This window comes from Poecilia formosa, unplaced genomic scaffold, assembly GCF_000485575.1.
Source record: "Poecilia formosa unplaced genomic scaffold, Poecilia_formosa-5.1.2 Scaffold394, whole genome shotgun sequence".
In the NCBI taxonomy this organism is placed as follows: Eukaryota; Metazoa; Chordata; class Actinopteri; order Cyprinodontiformes; family Poeciliidae; genus Poecilia; species Poecilia formosa.
In genome coordinates this window covers 314,728-326,630 of record NW_006800333.1, presented here as the reverse complement: position 1 = coordinate 326,630, position 11,903 = coordinate 314,728, and the positions used below count along the sequence as shown (strand labels likewise).

The 11,903-nt window shown below is 39.6% G+C and overlaps 1 protein-coding gene across 1 annotated transcript in view; it reads left to right on the top strand.

Annotated features, from left to right (window-relative positions):
• The window catches only part of gabbr1a (gamma-aminobutyric acid (GABA) B receptor, 1a), a 93,802-nt gene that overhangs the window by 9,493 nt on the left and 72,406 nt on the right, over positions 1 to 11,903 (top strand). The window contains exons 5-6 of the mRNA XM_007576011.2: positions 3,824 to 4,009; positions 5,611 to 5,628. Of these exons, the coding sequence (XP_007576073.1) occupies positions 3,824 to 4,009; positions 5,611 to 5,628 (204 nt within the window). The remainder of the gene's footprint in view (positions 1 to 3,823; positions 4,010 to 5,610; positions 5,629 to 11,903) is intronic.

The window sequence follows — 11,903 nt, the reverse complement described above, 5'->3', positions numbered from 1 at the left end:
CATATATATATATATATATATATGGACCTCTCTCTTCCCCTCTCTCTCTCTCTACCCCTCTCAGTTTAAAGTTTAATGCATAACTACTGAACGACAGCTTGATAATGCTGTTATTTTTTCCCATGATGCTCTCTGGCTAATGGTAGATTATCTAGTTATGTTTATTGATCTGGATTTCCTTTCTAACCTCTTAAATGTCGGCTTCTTGTCTCGATTTGCTCCACTTAAAGAAAGCGTTCAGATTTCTGGCCGAATTGAACTTTATTTACTCAAACGTGACGCTTCACTGCTGAGAGTTTTTCCTCAGGGAGCGTCCTGGCAGCCGGTTTGGACTCTGTCTGAAGTGAGCAGGTACCATTCCCATCCAGGAATAGCTGCTGGCTGGAGCTCAGGCAGAAACCAGAGAGACTTCAGGAGCCCAGCAGGAAGCTCACATCACCGTCCAGATCTCTTTGTTTGGTTTAAAAAAGAGCAGAATAAGGATCTGAGTCACCATCGGCTCCTGAATGACAGAAACTGTTCCTGCGTTTCTCCTTCAGCATCAGATTTATGGCACAAAATTAAAACCTCAGTTTAGAAAACAAAATCCAGGATTTTCATCCTTATTTTCCCTGAATGTAACTCTTAAAGGGCCAGTGTCATGTATTTTCCAGGAACACAGTGCCATTTTATACCACAGCCAAGTAGCTTTTAGCAACTTCAGTTGTTAAAAAATGCTGTATAAATCAAACAGAAATTTAACATTGTAAATTAATATCTTGAAAATGGGTCACTGTCCCTTTAAGAAGCTCCAGCTCTTTCTCAAGCTCCACCTTCAGGATGTAATTCCAACATGGCTCCTTTATTAGCCCTTCAATGTTTTTACCAGTGTAGCTCCTACAACGAGCTCAGCTGTTCCAGCAGCTGATTGCTGCTGGCTAGTCTTAAGGAACTGAGTGTGGGAGGGCGACTGAGAGGTGGAAGCTCTGAGGAGGAGCTGCGCCTGGAGGGCGGGGCTTGGTCCACCCGGGCGTTTTGCGCAGCTGCCATGGAGAGTGATGTTTACTAGAGGTCAGAGGTCAACGGCTGGTTTACATGTTGTGTCACTGAGCTGCAAAGTGGAGAAAACAGATGAACTCCACATTTCAGTCTCAGTAAAAAAAATTATTTCTGTTATAGATTATTCAGCCGATTAATTGGATTTAAGAATTAGCACATTTTGCAGATTTTTTATTTTTTAAGCGCTTCAAACTTTTAAATAAAATATTAGAAATACATTAAAGATGCAAATAAAGAAATAAGTCAAATCCTTTTAAAATAAGAACGTAAATATTTTATTGCCTGAAATGCAACAGCAGTTTTCCTTTTCTGGAGATTTGATCATTAGCAGGACTGATCTGGTGATTGTTAGATTAACTGATAATAATATTAATAATTTAGTCACAAAAGGAGATTAATGTGAGATTTTTTGCTACTGTGCTACATTCTGAGTAGAACAGATTTACAAAGGAATTTTATTTTATCTTAAATTCAAAATGTATTTTTTCACAGTTTTGACTGAACTGCTGCTCTGATTCAGTCTGACTGAGTCGTTCTTTCAGCAGTTGGTTTTTATTCTCCAATTAACAATTTATCAATTTATAAATAATCATATTACTGATGGCGGCAAAAGGCCAATCAGTGCTGTAATTATCAGTTAATCTGGTTACTGAGCGACTCCCACTGGTTCCCAGTTAACCATTTAAACTGATTAAATTCCCAGATCAGCGTTCTGACTGCTAACAGAAAAGAAATGTGTTGGTTCATTTTAAACTTGGTGGGTTTAAATGATGCGGCGAGGCGTCGTTTGGTTCTTCTACCCACTAAGGTCCAACTGGGAGAGAACCAGTTAAACCAGGACTGAGCTCACCTGGTGAAGCATGATGGGAATGTTCAGAGGCGTTCGTGTTCAGAAGTCAGGGTCACGTTTTTCAGAGGTGTGAGTTATCATCATCTCTCCTTAGAGGCTAAAAACAAAAATAATGACTAACAGCCACAGTCCAGAACCAGAGGTCCAGAGCCAGAGGTCCAGAACCAGAGGTCCAGAGCCTAACTGCTTCTCTAAACCTCCAGTTTAAAGAACCAGTTAGTTTTAAACTGTAAACCAACAGAATCTAAAGTTTTAGCTGAAAACTGGCTGAGTTGAGATCATTTCCCTGGAGCTGAACATTAAAACATGAAATATCCTGGAAACTTTATTCCTGGATGCAGATTATTATTTAACACACAGAAAGGAAGTGACATTTAATGAGCCACATATTCACTGTAAGGATGCGAACATAGAAAACACCTTGAGATTTTAGCTAAATGTGGCACTCGTGTGCAAAATGAATAAAAATAAAGAAAACTGGCCTGACCTTCAGCTGCTGCCTTTGACACAAGTGATGCAGAATTAAAATAATATCTGAAGTGATAAATAATCAATATTTTTTGCCATCTTCTGGCTCTGGCTGTTTTTCTCAACGTCATTCTGACTCAGCAGAATCTCTAGATGGTTTTAGACGGATTTTTCACGGACCTATAAAGGGAAACCTGCAACACCTTTACTGTGAAAATCCTTGGGGAAGTGTTGAGTTCCTGCTGAGGTTTGGACAAAAACCAGCATCACTAGAGGCTGAAGTTCTGATGATCAGATGAACATTTACACATTTTACCAAAGTTTTACTGATGAGTTTCAGTTATTTAGCTTCTGCAGCTCCATGCAGCATCTGCAGCACAGTGCAGCTCCATGCAGCATCTGCAGCACAGTACAGCTCCATGCAGCATCTGCAGCACAGTACAGCTCCATGCAGCATCTGCAGCACAGTGCAGCTCCCTGCAGCATCTGCATCCCAGGATGCAGCACTGCATCCTGGGTTTTATCTTTAGTCAGTGGCGCAAAAAGGGGGTATGCAGCTCATGCAACACATAGGGGCGCTGCACCAGAGGGGGCATCAAAGCCCCGTCTGGAGGGGGCGGCGCGCCGATGATGTCTTTGCATACACTTCAGCGCGCCCGTAGCTCCTTCACCTCGCATACATAATGGGGTAAATGTAGTGAGTTTTACTTTTCACGTGTCTTCGTCTCGGGGGGGTAGAGCGTATGTTTTCTCCGCTTCTTCACCTAGACGTACCTTCCTTGGGGGCCGGGGGGGGTATTTATGTTTTCACATCCACCTGAATAATATGTAGTTGCGACCCTGTCTCCTCCTCGGTTCTGGTTCTTCTCTCCGGAGGAGTTTGGCTCTCAGAGCTTTTGTGAAACAGGATTTTTGTTTTCTCTGCTTATGTAAGAGCGCAGGCTGCAGTGTGTGCTCACGCTGGAGCAAACCCGACAGCTAAACTGATTTATTTTCCTCCTCTCTCTCAGGCAGTCAGACCAAAGCAGCCGAGCGCCGCTGATTTCTTTCTCCCTCCTGCTAACTTTGTCGTCTTCCTGGCTTTGTTTCTGCGTTTCGGCTTAAATCCCGTTCATGAAAGCTGACAGGAGCCCAAACCTGGAAGCCAAAGCTGTTTAAATCCCACAGGAGGAAACCGTCTGAACTTAGAGGAGGATTTCCCTGTTTGCTCATTTATATTCAGCGTTTTCCTGCAGCCTGTTTGAGAGTTTTCAATCAGAGGTAGAGCCTCTCCAACAGCCAGCACTGTCCGTCCACCGTCCATATTAGGTTGCCATGGTTACCAGGCAGCGTTCTGGACAATTAGCTGAGAAATGCTCTCCAGTATAAGAAACATTTCGTGTTTTTTCTTCCTTCGCCTCTGAGGAACTGATCAGTGGAAACATCATGTAAGTTTTACCTCCGGCCTTCTGCTCTGCTCCTCCTCAGTGCTGCAGTGCCCCAAGGTGTGGACGTCCCTGGAGAACGGCAGGGTGACAGCGCGGCCCCCGGGGCCCCCAGCAGAGGGGACAGTCCTCCACTACACCTGCAACTCCGGCTTCACCCTGGAGGGCAGAAACATCAGCCACTGCACCAAGCTGGGCAAATGGGACGCCCCCAAACCCACCTGCCTCTGTGAGTGTGTGTGTGTGAGACCACCATAAAGGTTATGTTTACATTTGAAAGTATAATAATGAACAGGAAAGCACCTGACAGCAGATTTAAAACTCAGAATTCAGATTTTTTTCCTGTCTATGAATGCACCACAGCTCCAAAGCTAATTCATAAATCAGCACTGTAAAAAATGTTCAGTTAGACACTTCTGGGTGAGTTCAAATAAATATTTAATAAATTCATTATGGACATTATTGATCCATTTTTGATACTAATGCGTCAAAAATAAAGAGTTGTGTTGTGACGTGCCACACTGCTCTCTGCATTATTTTATTTACAGATATCAGAGAAAGCTCTGATATCTGGAGAGGTTTAGAGTGAATAAAATAATAAAATAAAAAAATAAAATAAATGCTGAAAATCAGCAACAAATAAACAGATGAGAAGATAAATAGTTGCTAATTTACCTTTTGTGACATTAAATAAAAATAAAATCCACAAATGATTCCAAAATAAATATGTAGTATAGTACAAATACATGTAACATAAAATGTATTCTATAAGTTTCATAGAACAAAACAATAAAACTTATAGTTTTATCCTATAAGTTAAGAATAAAACTATAATAAAAAATCAGATTAATAATAAATATAATACATTCAAATGTTAGATATAACTTAATAAAACTATTTGAATAAATTAAACAAACATGTAAAATAGTAAAAATCTTTAAAAAAAACACCAGAGCTGCAAATTCTGGTATCAATTTAATGTTTTATTTTCACTACATAATAGATTAACTTGATGGCATTAAACATGTAAAGTCAGTTATTTTATTTTAATCTTTATATTTATTAATGTTATTTCATAAATCCTTGTTGTAATATTAATGAACATATTAAAGAGTTTAGAGTTAAATCCAGCTCCTCCTGCTTCCCTCATCAACTGGAACATCAGGCCTCAAACGCAACACGGAATTACAAACACCTGCTCTGGCGGCCGGTTGCTAGGCGACAAATGATCCCACCAATCAGAGCGTGATCCTCTGAGGGGTTTGTCTGGGAGGTAGAGGGGAGGAAGAGGAGGAGAGGAGGAGGAGAGGAGGAAGGCCTCGGAGTGAATGAATCCATGAAGACCGGAAGTTAGTGCTTCATTCACAGACAGCAAACGGCAGATGGCTGCCGGAACGTTCCGTTCCGATTAGTGCAAATAAATGAGGATTTATGGGCAGAAAGAGAGGAGAACGATGAAGGAAATGTTGGTATGGTAACCAGCCAGGTTGCTATGGGAATGGTGGTATTTAAGGGGATTATCGGGACAGCTGGAGTGAGCAATCCTGCACAAATGTTAAGATTCTCATGAAGCTTTATGGTTTAATTTTAGATGCAGATTCAGGATAAAAACTGACGTTTAATTTCTCATTATTCCATCTGTAATAGAAGTTTTTTTAACACGTTTCTGGGACAAATTGTAAAGCAGTTACATAATAATTGGCCTCCTGGTAGATCTGCTCCACATTAATCAACTCTGCTGCCCCCTAGTGGAGCGGATGAGACAATGCTGTTTTTAATGCTGAGTCATAGATTTCTTCTTTTTCTTCTCTTTCTGTTTGCTCACCCAAGATGACAGAAACTACACAGGTAGGACTCTTTTATTACTTTAAAACACTATTTTTCAATGTATATTGATGCAACATTTAGTTTTTTAATGTGACTTATTTGAATTATCATTAAATTAGAATATGCTTCTTTTGCACTATTGAATATGTTTTTGTTATTAAAGAACAACTTGATCTGTACATTTGGTACAGATCAATCTTTGACCAAGATCATGTACAGATCTTGGTCAAAGATCTGTACATCTTTGACCAAATGTACAGATCATCAGTAAATTAATGGAAAAAAAAAAGAAATTTCTTCTGGGAAATGTGTTTTTCTGTCCTCAGAAGAGATAACTATAATCTTGTTGTCCCCTAGTTTCTGAAGCATTATTATTATTATTATTATTATTGAAGTTTCATCTCCTGTTTGCCTGAAGCGACTAACTGAATCCATCATCTGCTCAAACTTTCTGCAGTTCCAGAATCACAGCTGTTGAATCTGATTCTGGACATTTTTCCATCCAATCAAAATCTCATAAAACAAACTAAATTAGATTTAAAGATAATCAGATTGCATCAGTGGGGGTTTCTGACATGGTGATATGCCCAGGGTGGGATGTTTTGGGGGTGGCATGAAGCCCCTGACCAAGAAAAGAAAATCTAGTAAAATTTAAATTGTAAAAAAAACATTACAATTTAATAAATTAAAATAATTACATTTCTGCTTAGTTCAAGCACTGGTGTTTAACAAACTATTGTCAAAATCACACGTTTTAGCCTTTTGTTTCCACTTTACGTCATTTTTTTATTTTTATTTTTTCTCTCCTTCTTATCGCCGTGTCTCAGTTTTAAAGTTCCTCCAGAAACTTTAGGAAGGTTCCTGTTTTGTCAGAGCTGCTGCTTTAAATCTCATCTGAATCCAGAGTTGTGAAGTAACTATAGTTACATTAACATTTTGGAAAACATTTATATTTAGGAATAATTAATTGTACCGTTTAGTTTTTCTTGAGTAATATTTTTATGAAGTATTTCTATTCTTACTTGAGTAAAACGTCTGGATCCTCTGAGAGTAACTTCACTGAATGAAGAGGAAACAAAGTGCAGGGGACACAGACAGACTCGCCTGCAGCATAAAGTCAGACTGCTGCTTTGTGCAAAATGTTTGTTTTTCTAAATGTTTTATTTTTTTTACCTGCTGAGTCTTTCAGCACTAGAAGTTTTTAATTCTGCTCTAACGTAGTTTATTTGCTGTAGTAGTTAGCTCCATGGCTGTTTTTAATAATTTGGGAAAGTGTTGCCTGAATCTGTTATTTTGTAATTATGGTATCTTTTTTATTTTTTCATTTTAGTCTTTAAAATAATTTGGACATACATTTTTGTCAGTCTGACATAATTTTTAAATATTGAATCAGATATTCTGATCAGTTATTCTGTACTTGAGTAACCTTTTAACCCGATACTGTTTTACTCTTACTTCAGTACATTTTTTGGGACATCATATCTGCCTAAATCAGATAATTATAAAACAGTGTCATGAGGCTGTGGTCTGTGTTGTGGCCACTAGAGGGCAGCAGTGATCCTGTGGAAGCGGTGAGTCCTGAAGAAGTCTGCTGCTCTGATAAGAGCTCTGGAAGCTTTGAATCCTCTCACTTACTGCAAGAAGAGACAGAAGCTTCTTCTGACAGCTTTTCCAATTAAAGCCTTTTCAGCTGAAGGAAACGAGATTATAGCCCAAGCTCTGAAGTTCGGAAATAATTTGAGAAAGCACTCTGCGTTTCCTCTAAATCCCAACCAGCCCATTACATGGGGGACATAATTGTTCCGCCCAACTACTCCACAAATCCTTCTGATATTAGGGAGAAGATTAAAAGTAATTTGCTCATTAGTGGGGGAGTATTTTCAGTTCGGTTAAATTAATTCCCTCATGTCCTCTCTTAATTGGAATTTCAAAGTTTTAATGGAACTTGTATTCTTATTAGTTTGTTGCTGATCATTGAAGCGGCACTACAGCCACAGATATGAAGAAAGCAGCAGATATTTCACAGTTCTCACTCAGAAGCCTGGATTCTGGTGGTCCGGTTTGGCAAATCAGAACCTTTCCTCTGGATTTAAAAGCTAAAACATAAAACAGATGATTCACAAACGGAGCTAAGAAAGTTCCAGCTTCTGTATGGAAACGTGAAAAAATGAACATCATCCTGTTAGATGCTCTAAACTTCCTTCAATCAAAGCAGAAAATTCTCCTTTATTGAATTCATGCTCCCAGCTGCATCGTCACCATCCTCACATCAGACCAGCAATACGCTGGTCACATGGTCACTCATTGTAAGGAAGTCATAGATATTTATCGGTTTTTACTCAGCGTAGAAAATTAGTTTAAGTTTAGACACTCCACACCAAGGTAATGCAAGAATAGCTGCAAGTCTGTGCAGAAAATGTTTTAGGAAAACTAACATCTTGCTGTATTTTGTTCTTGCCTCTTAAAGGCGTTTGCACACCTGACAGTCTGGTAGACTCGGTTCTATTGGGAACCAAAACTACAGCGCTGTTCCATTTTCAGCTGCGGTTCACTTTCACTCTGCACTGAGTCAAACAAACCTTCACGAAATGAACACCGCCAGAGTTTGAGGTTTGAGGATTTCTCTCCTCTCCTGAAGCTCGACTGATTCTCTCTGCCAGGCTAAAATCAAAGTAAAACTACAAACATCACCTTCAATCAACAGTACAAGATCCATCCAGTCTGTTTTCAACCAAAGCATGTTGCACTTCGGGCAGCATGTGGATACAGATCCTCCAGTTTTATACCAAAATGTTTCCAACATAAAACTCTGATGACAGTAATGAGCGTCTTGAACACCTGCTTAGGTTTTCACACTAATAGATGACATTAATGACGATATTAAACATTAAAAGGCCCAATATCGACTCAGCTCCAGACTGAAAACAAAACTGAAGGAACCCATTAGCCACACCTCTTTTTTGTTGTTGTGGCGCCCCCTGGTGGCTGGGGGACTCCGTAGGGTTCAGGTGGGAGATAAAAAGATCTTTGGCTTTGATAGAGTTCTGGAAATTTTTAATATAAAAATAATAAAAAAATGTTTTTGAAGTTTGTAACCAAAGAAAGATTCTTCAGCTGCCACTGAGTTTCTGTAGAGTCAAACTTAAATTTTGGAGAAGGAATACAGAATATTTGCATAAATGGCCGTTTTTTAGATGAGCAAAATGATAAAGTAAACTTTAACATTTAGATTTTGGAGCAACAGTGACGTCACTAAATAATTAGTGACGTCACTGCCATTTGTACCAACCCTGTCAGCAGAAAACGACTGATTGTTTTGGATAAATCTTCAGCTCTCATTTGCCGTTAATGTGGATTTTGTCGCCACCTCGTGGCGTAGCTCAGGTATTTCAACCTTTTTATCAAAAAACGGACAACAGAAAGTTTAACATTGTTGTAATCAACATTTTTACAATATTTGCTCAATCTGATGGCATTTTTGTCTTTAAAATAGTAGAATATTTATAAATATTAACTAATTACACATCATTACTGATTCCTCCACATTGTTTAATGGTTATAAGTAAAACAGAGCCGGCCCAAGGTATGAGTGAACTAAGTCTTTAAGCCTCCCCAATAATCCTTAGGTCTGAACAGACTGTAGATCTAAAATTTTAATGAAGATGTTAATGTTTAATATTTTTTCTTTAAAAAAACTGTTTTTTGTTACCGTAGTAACGGTCTGATGCTATGAGTTTAGTCTTTTCTCAGTGTGTGAGCTCCAGCATGTCTGTAAATAATGACCAGTGATTCCCATGAAGTTCGGCTGAATTTGCTTCTCCTCCCTGATCCCAGTGTCTCTGGATCGAATCGCCTTTTCTGACGCTGATGTCCTTGAATCAGAGTCTGCTCAGGTCCCTGTTTGACCTTGAGCCGGCCCTGCCCAGTAGCCCAAGTTCTCCCCTCAGTGCGAGCGCCGAGATGAGCAGCACTGAACCCACAACATAATTTTGGCTTGCGACTTTCTCACAGAAACTTTGGAAATGTCAGGCAGACTCGACAAACAGATAATTAACAAAGCAGCCGCGGACTGCTTCCACAAATAGACATTTCCGAGCGTCGTCTCTGCGCTGACCTCCTCCTCGCTCGGTTCCATCTCCTCTCCGTGTGCCATCACCACCCACTTACTGGCTCCTCAGCGGGAGAAAGGTTAATACCCTCTCCTGTCGCTGTCTGCGCTGCCCTGCTCTCCGGATCGGTGGCAGGAAGACTCTATATTTGTTCCTCTGTTTCACTCGATAACTACTGCAGGTTTGCAGCAACGGAAACATAAAAGAAAGCAAATAAAAAGATATATATAATCATCTTATGTCCAAAAAATCTGCTGCTAATGCAAGAAGAATAAGCTTAAGATGATTTCAGTTAATAATCTACTAAATGTTCAAATATGGAGCCTAAAAGATTAAATCTTTCCTTTTTCATTTCCCATTAAGGGAAGTTTGCAAATTAACATTTATTTTCAGGAATTGATCCATGATAAATTTTACAGCAAAACAAACATCAGTTTGATTTTTTTAGAAGCCTTTGACTTGGTTTAGCGTCACGGTGCCGTCTAAGTGAGCGGCTGCTGTTCCTCCATCGTCTCTGGGAGAAACGGCGGCGCTCAGAGGAAACGCTCTCACTGGGCATCAAACCTGTGGCTGCGCTCCCATCAGCAAAACGCTGTCAGCTAATGTCAAAAAAGGGTAATTTTATTATTGTGTTGTTTCCATTAAATAAGAAATGCAAATAAAATCACATGCGAATAAGTTTGTTCACGCAATATAATTAAAAAACAAGCTGTGACATCATCATCCTGCCACTTCCTGTCGTCTTCTTCGTCTTTTCTGCCAGTAGTAACACCCGACTGCTGATCATGACTCCTGATATGAAAAAAAGCACTTCCATTGGCTTTTTACAAAAACACTAATTTTGATCACACCTCACTGAGGTACAAAAAATTATCAAAAATGATATATATATATATATATATATATATATATATATATATATATATTTGTTTTTTTAAATTGGCGTATTTCTCCAGTTAGCGTTAGCTCCATAGTGTCTATCGCTCCAACAGCATTAAATGAATAAAATATCTTGACATGTTTTTTTTAATGTTATGCTAGTGGTGTCAATTTAGACTCTTCCTGTTTGTCAGAATAAAAGCACTTCCTGTTCTCTCTCATGCTGACCAGATCGTTCTCTTTGCATCTTGGAGGTTTTCTGTTTGGCTGCAGATCAAAGATGCATGTCAAGTTTTAAAAGATGATTTTTGGCTGGGGGAATATAAATTGTTTGTAGCTTTTTGAAGGGATCTGGATTTTTGTGGAGCTGTTAAAATTATTGCCTTATTTTTATTTATTTATTTTGAAGAAGCCAACATGAGGTAACTCATGCATGGTGAAGGATTTATGACAGACTGAAGCCGTATTAACTGATCTGACCTGCTGCTGCGTCGTTTGGTGACTTTAGACCCGTTCTGTCCTGTCAGCAAATGAAATCCTAAGTACCAACTTTCTTCTAACTCAAAAATAAATGTTTAATTGATTAGTGCAGCTCTTTCTCTAAAAGCTGGATGCTCTAATATGAAATTAAAAGGAGATTTAAAGTCTTGAGATCTGAACAATATTCAGACTTTTCTGTAAACCTGCTGATGCAACAGATTCATAAACCCTAAAACCCTGAACCGTCTGTCCAGGTGTTGGACGCTGCAAACCGTCGATCCGTCAGAAAACAAACCGTCTCTGCGACAGGCTGCAGCTTAACTGGTTCTTGATTCGCCACATCGCCGTTCTGAGCTTAGAAGCTTTTTATGCCTCAGTAATTGAATTTAGAGTTCAGTGGTTCATCTAACGGATCATTTTTTAAACAGAGTTTTTTGAAAGCAGAAAATGAGTGGAAACGGCAGCAAAAACGTAAAAGAAAAACCTGTTAAAGATTCTGTGTAAAAGCAAACCCACAGCGCCTGGCGGCCCGGAGGAGGACAGGAGATGGAGAGATGGAAGGTTCTGGTGGTTCTGGAAGGTTCAGGAGTCAGGATGGTGAAGAGGCTTCAGCTTTTCACATCTGAGAGGAGAACCAGACTGGAGAAAAGCAGCCGGTCCAAAACCAGTTCCCCGAAGCAAATTAAGGACAAACGGAAGAACCGAGCCGAGATGCAGCAGAACTTAATTAAACCGACAAACCGGGTCTGCAGAACCGCTGCGGATCAAACCTCCAACGAAACCCAGAGGGAAAACCGGAAAACTGTCCTTCAGACCCGGCAGGACGCT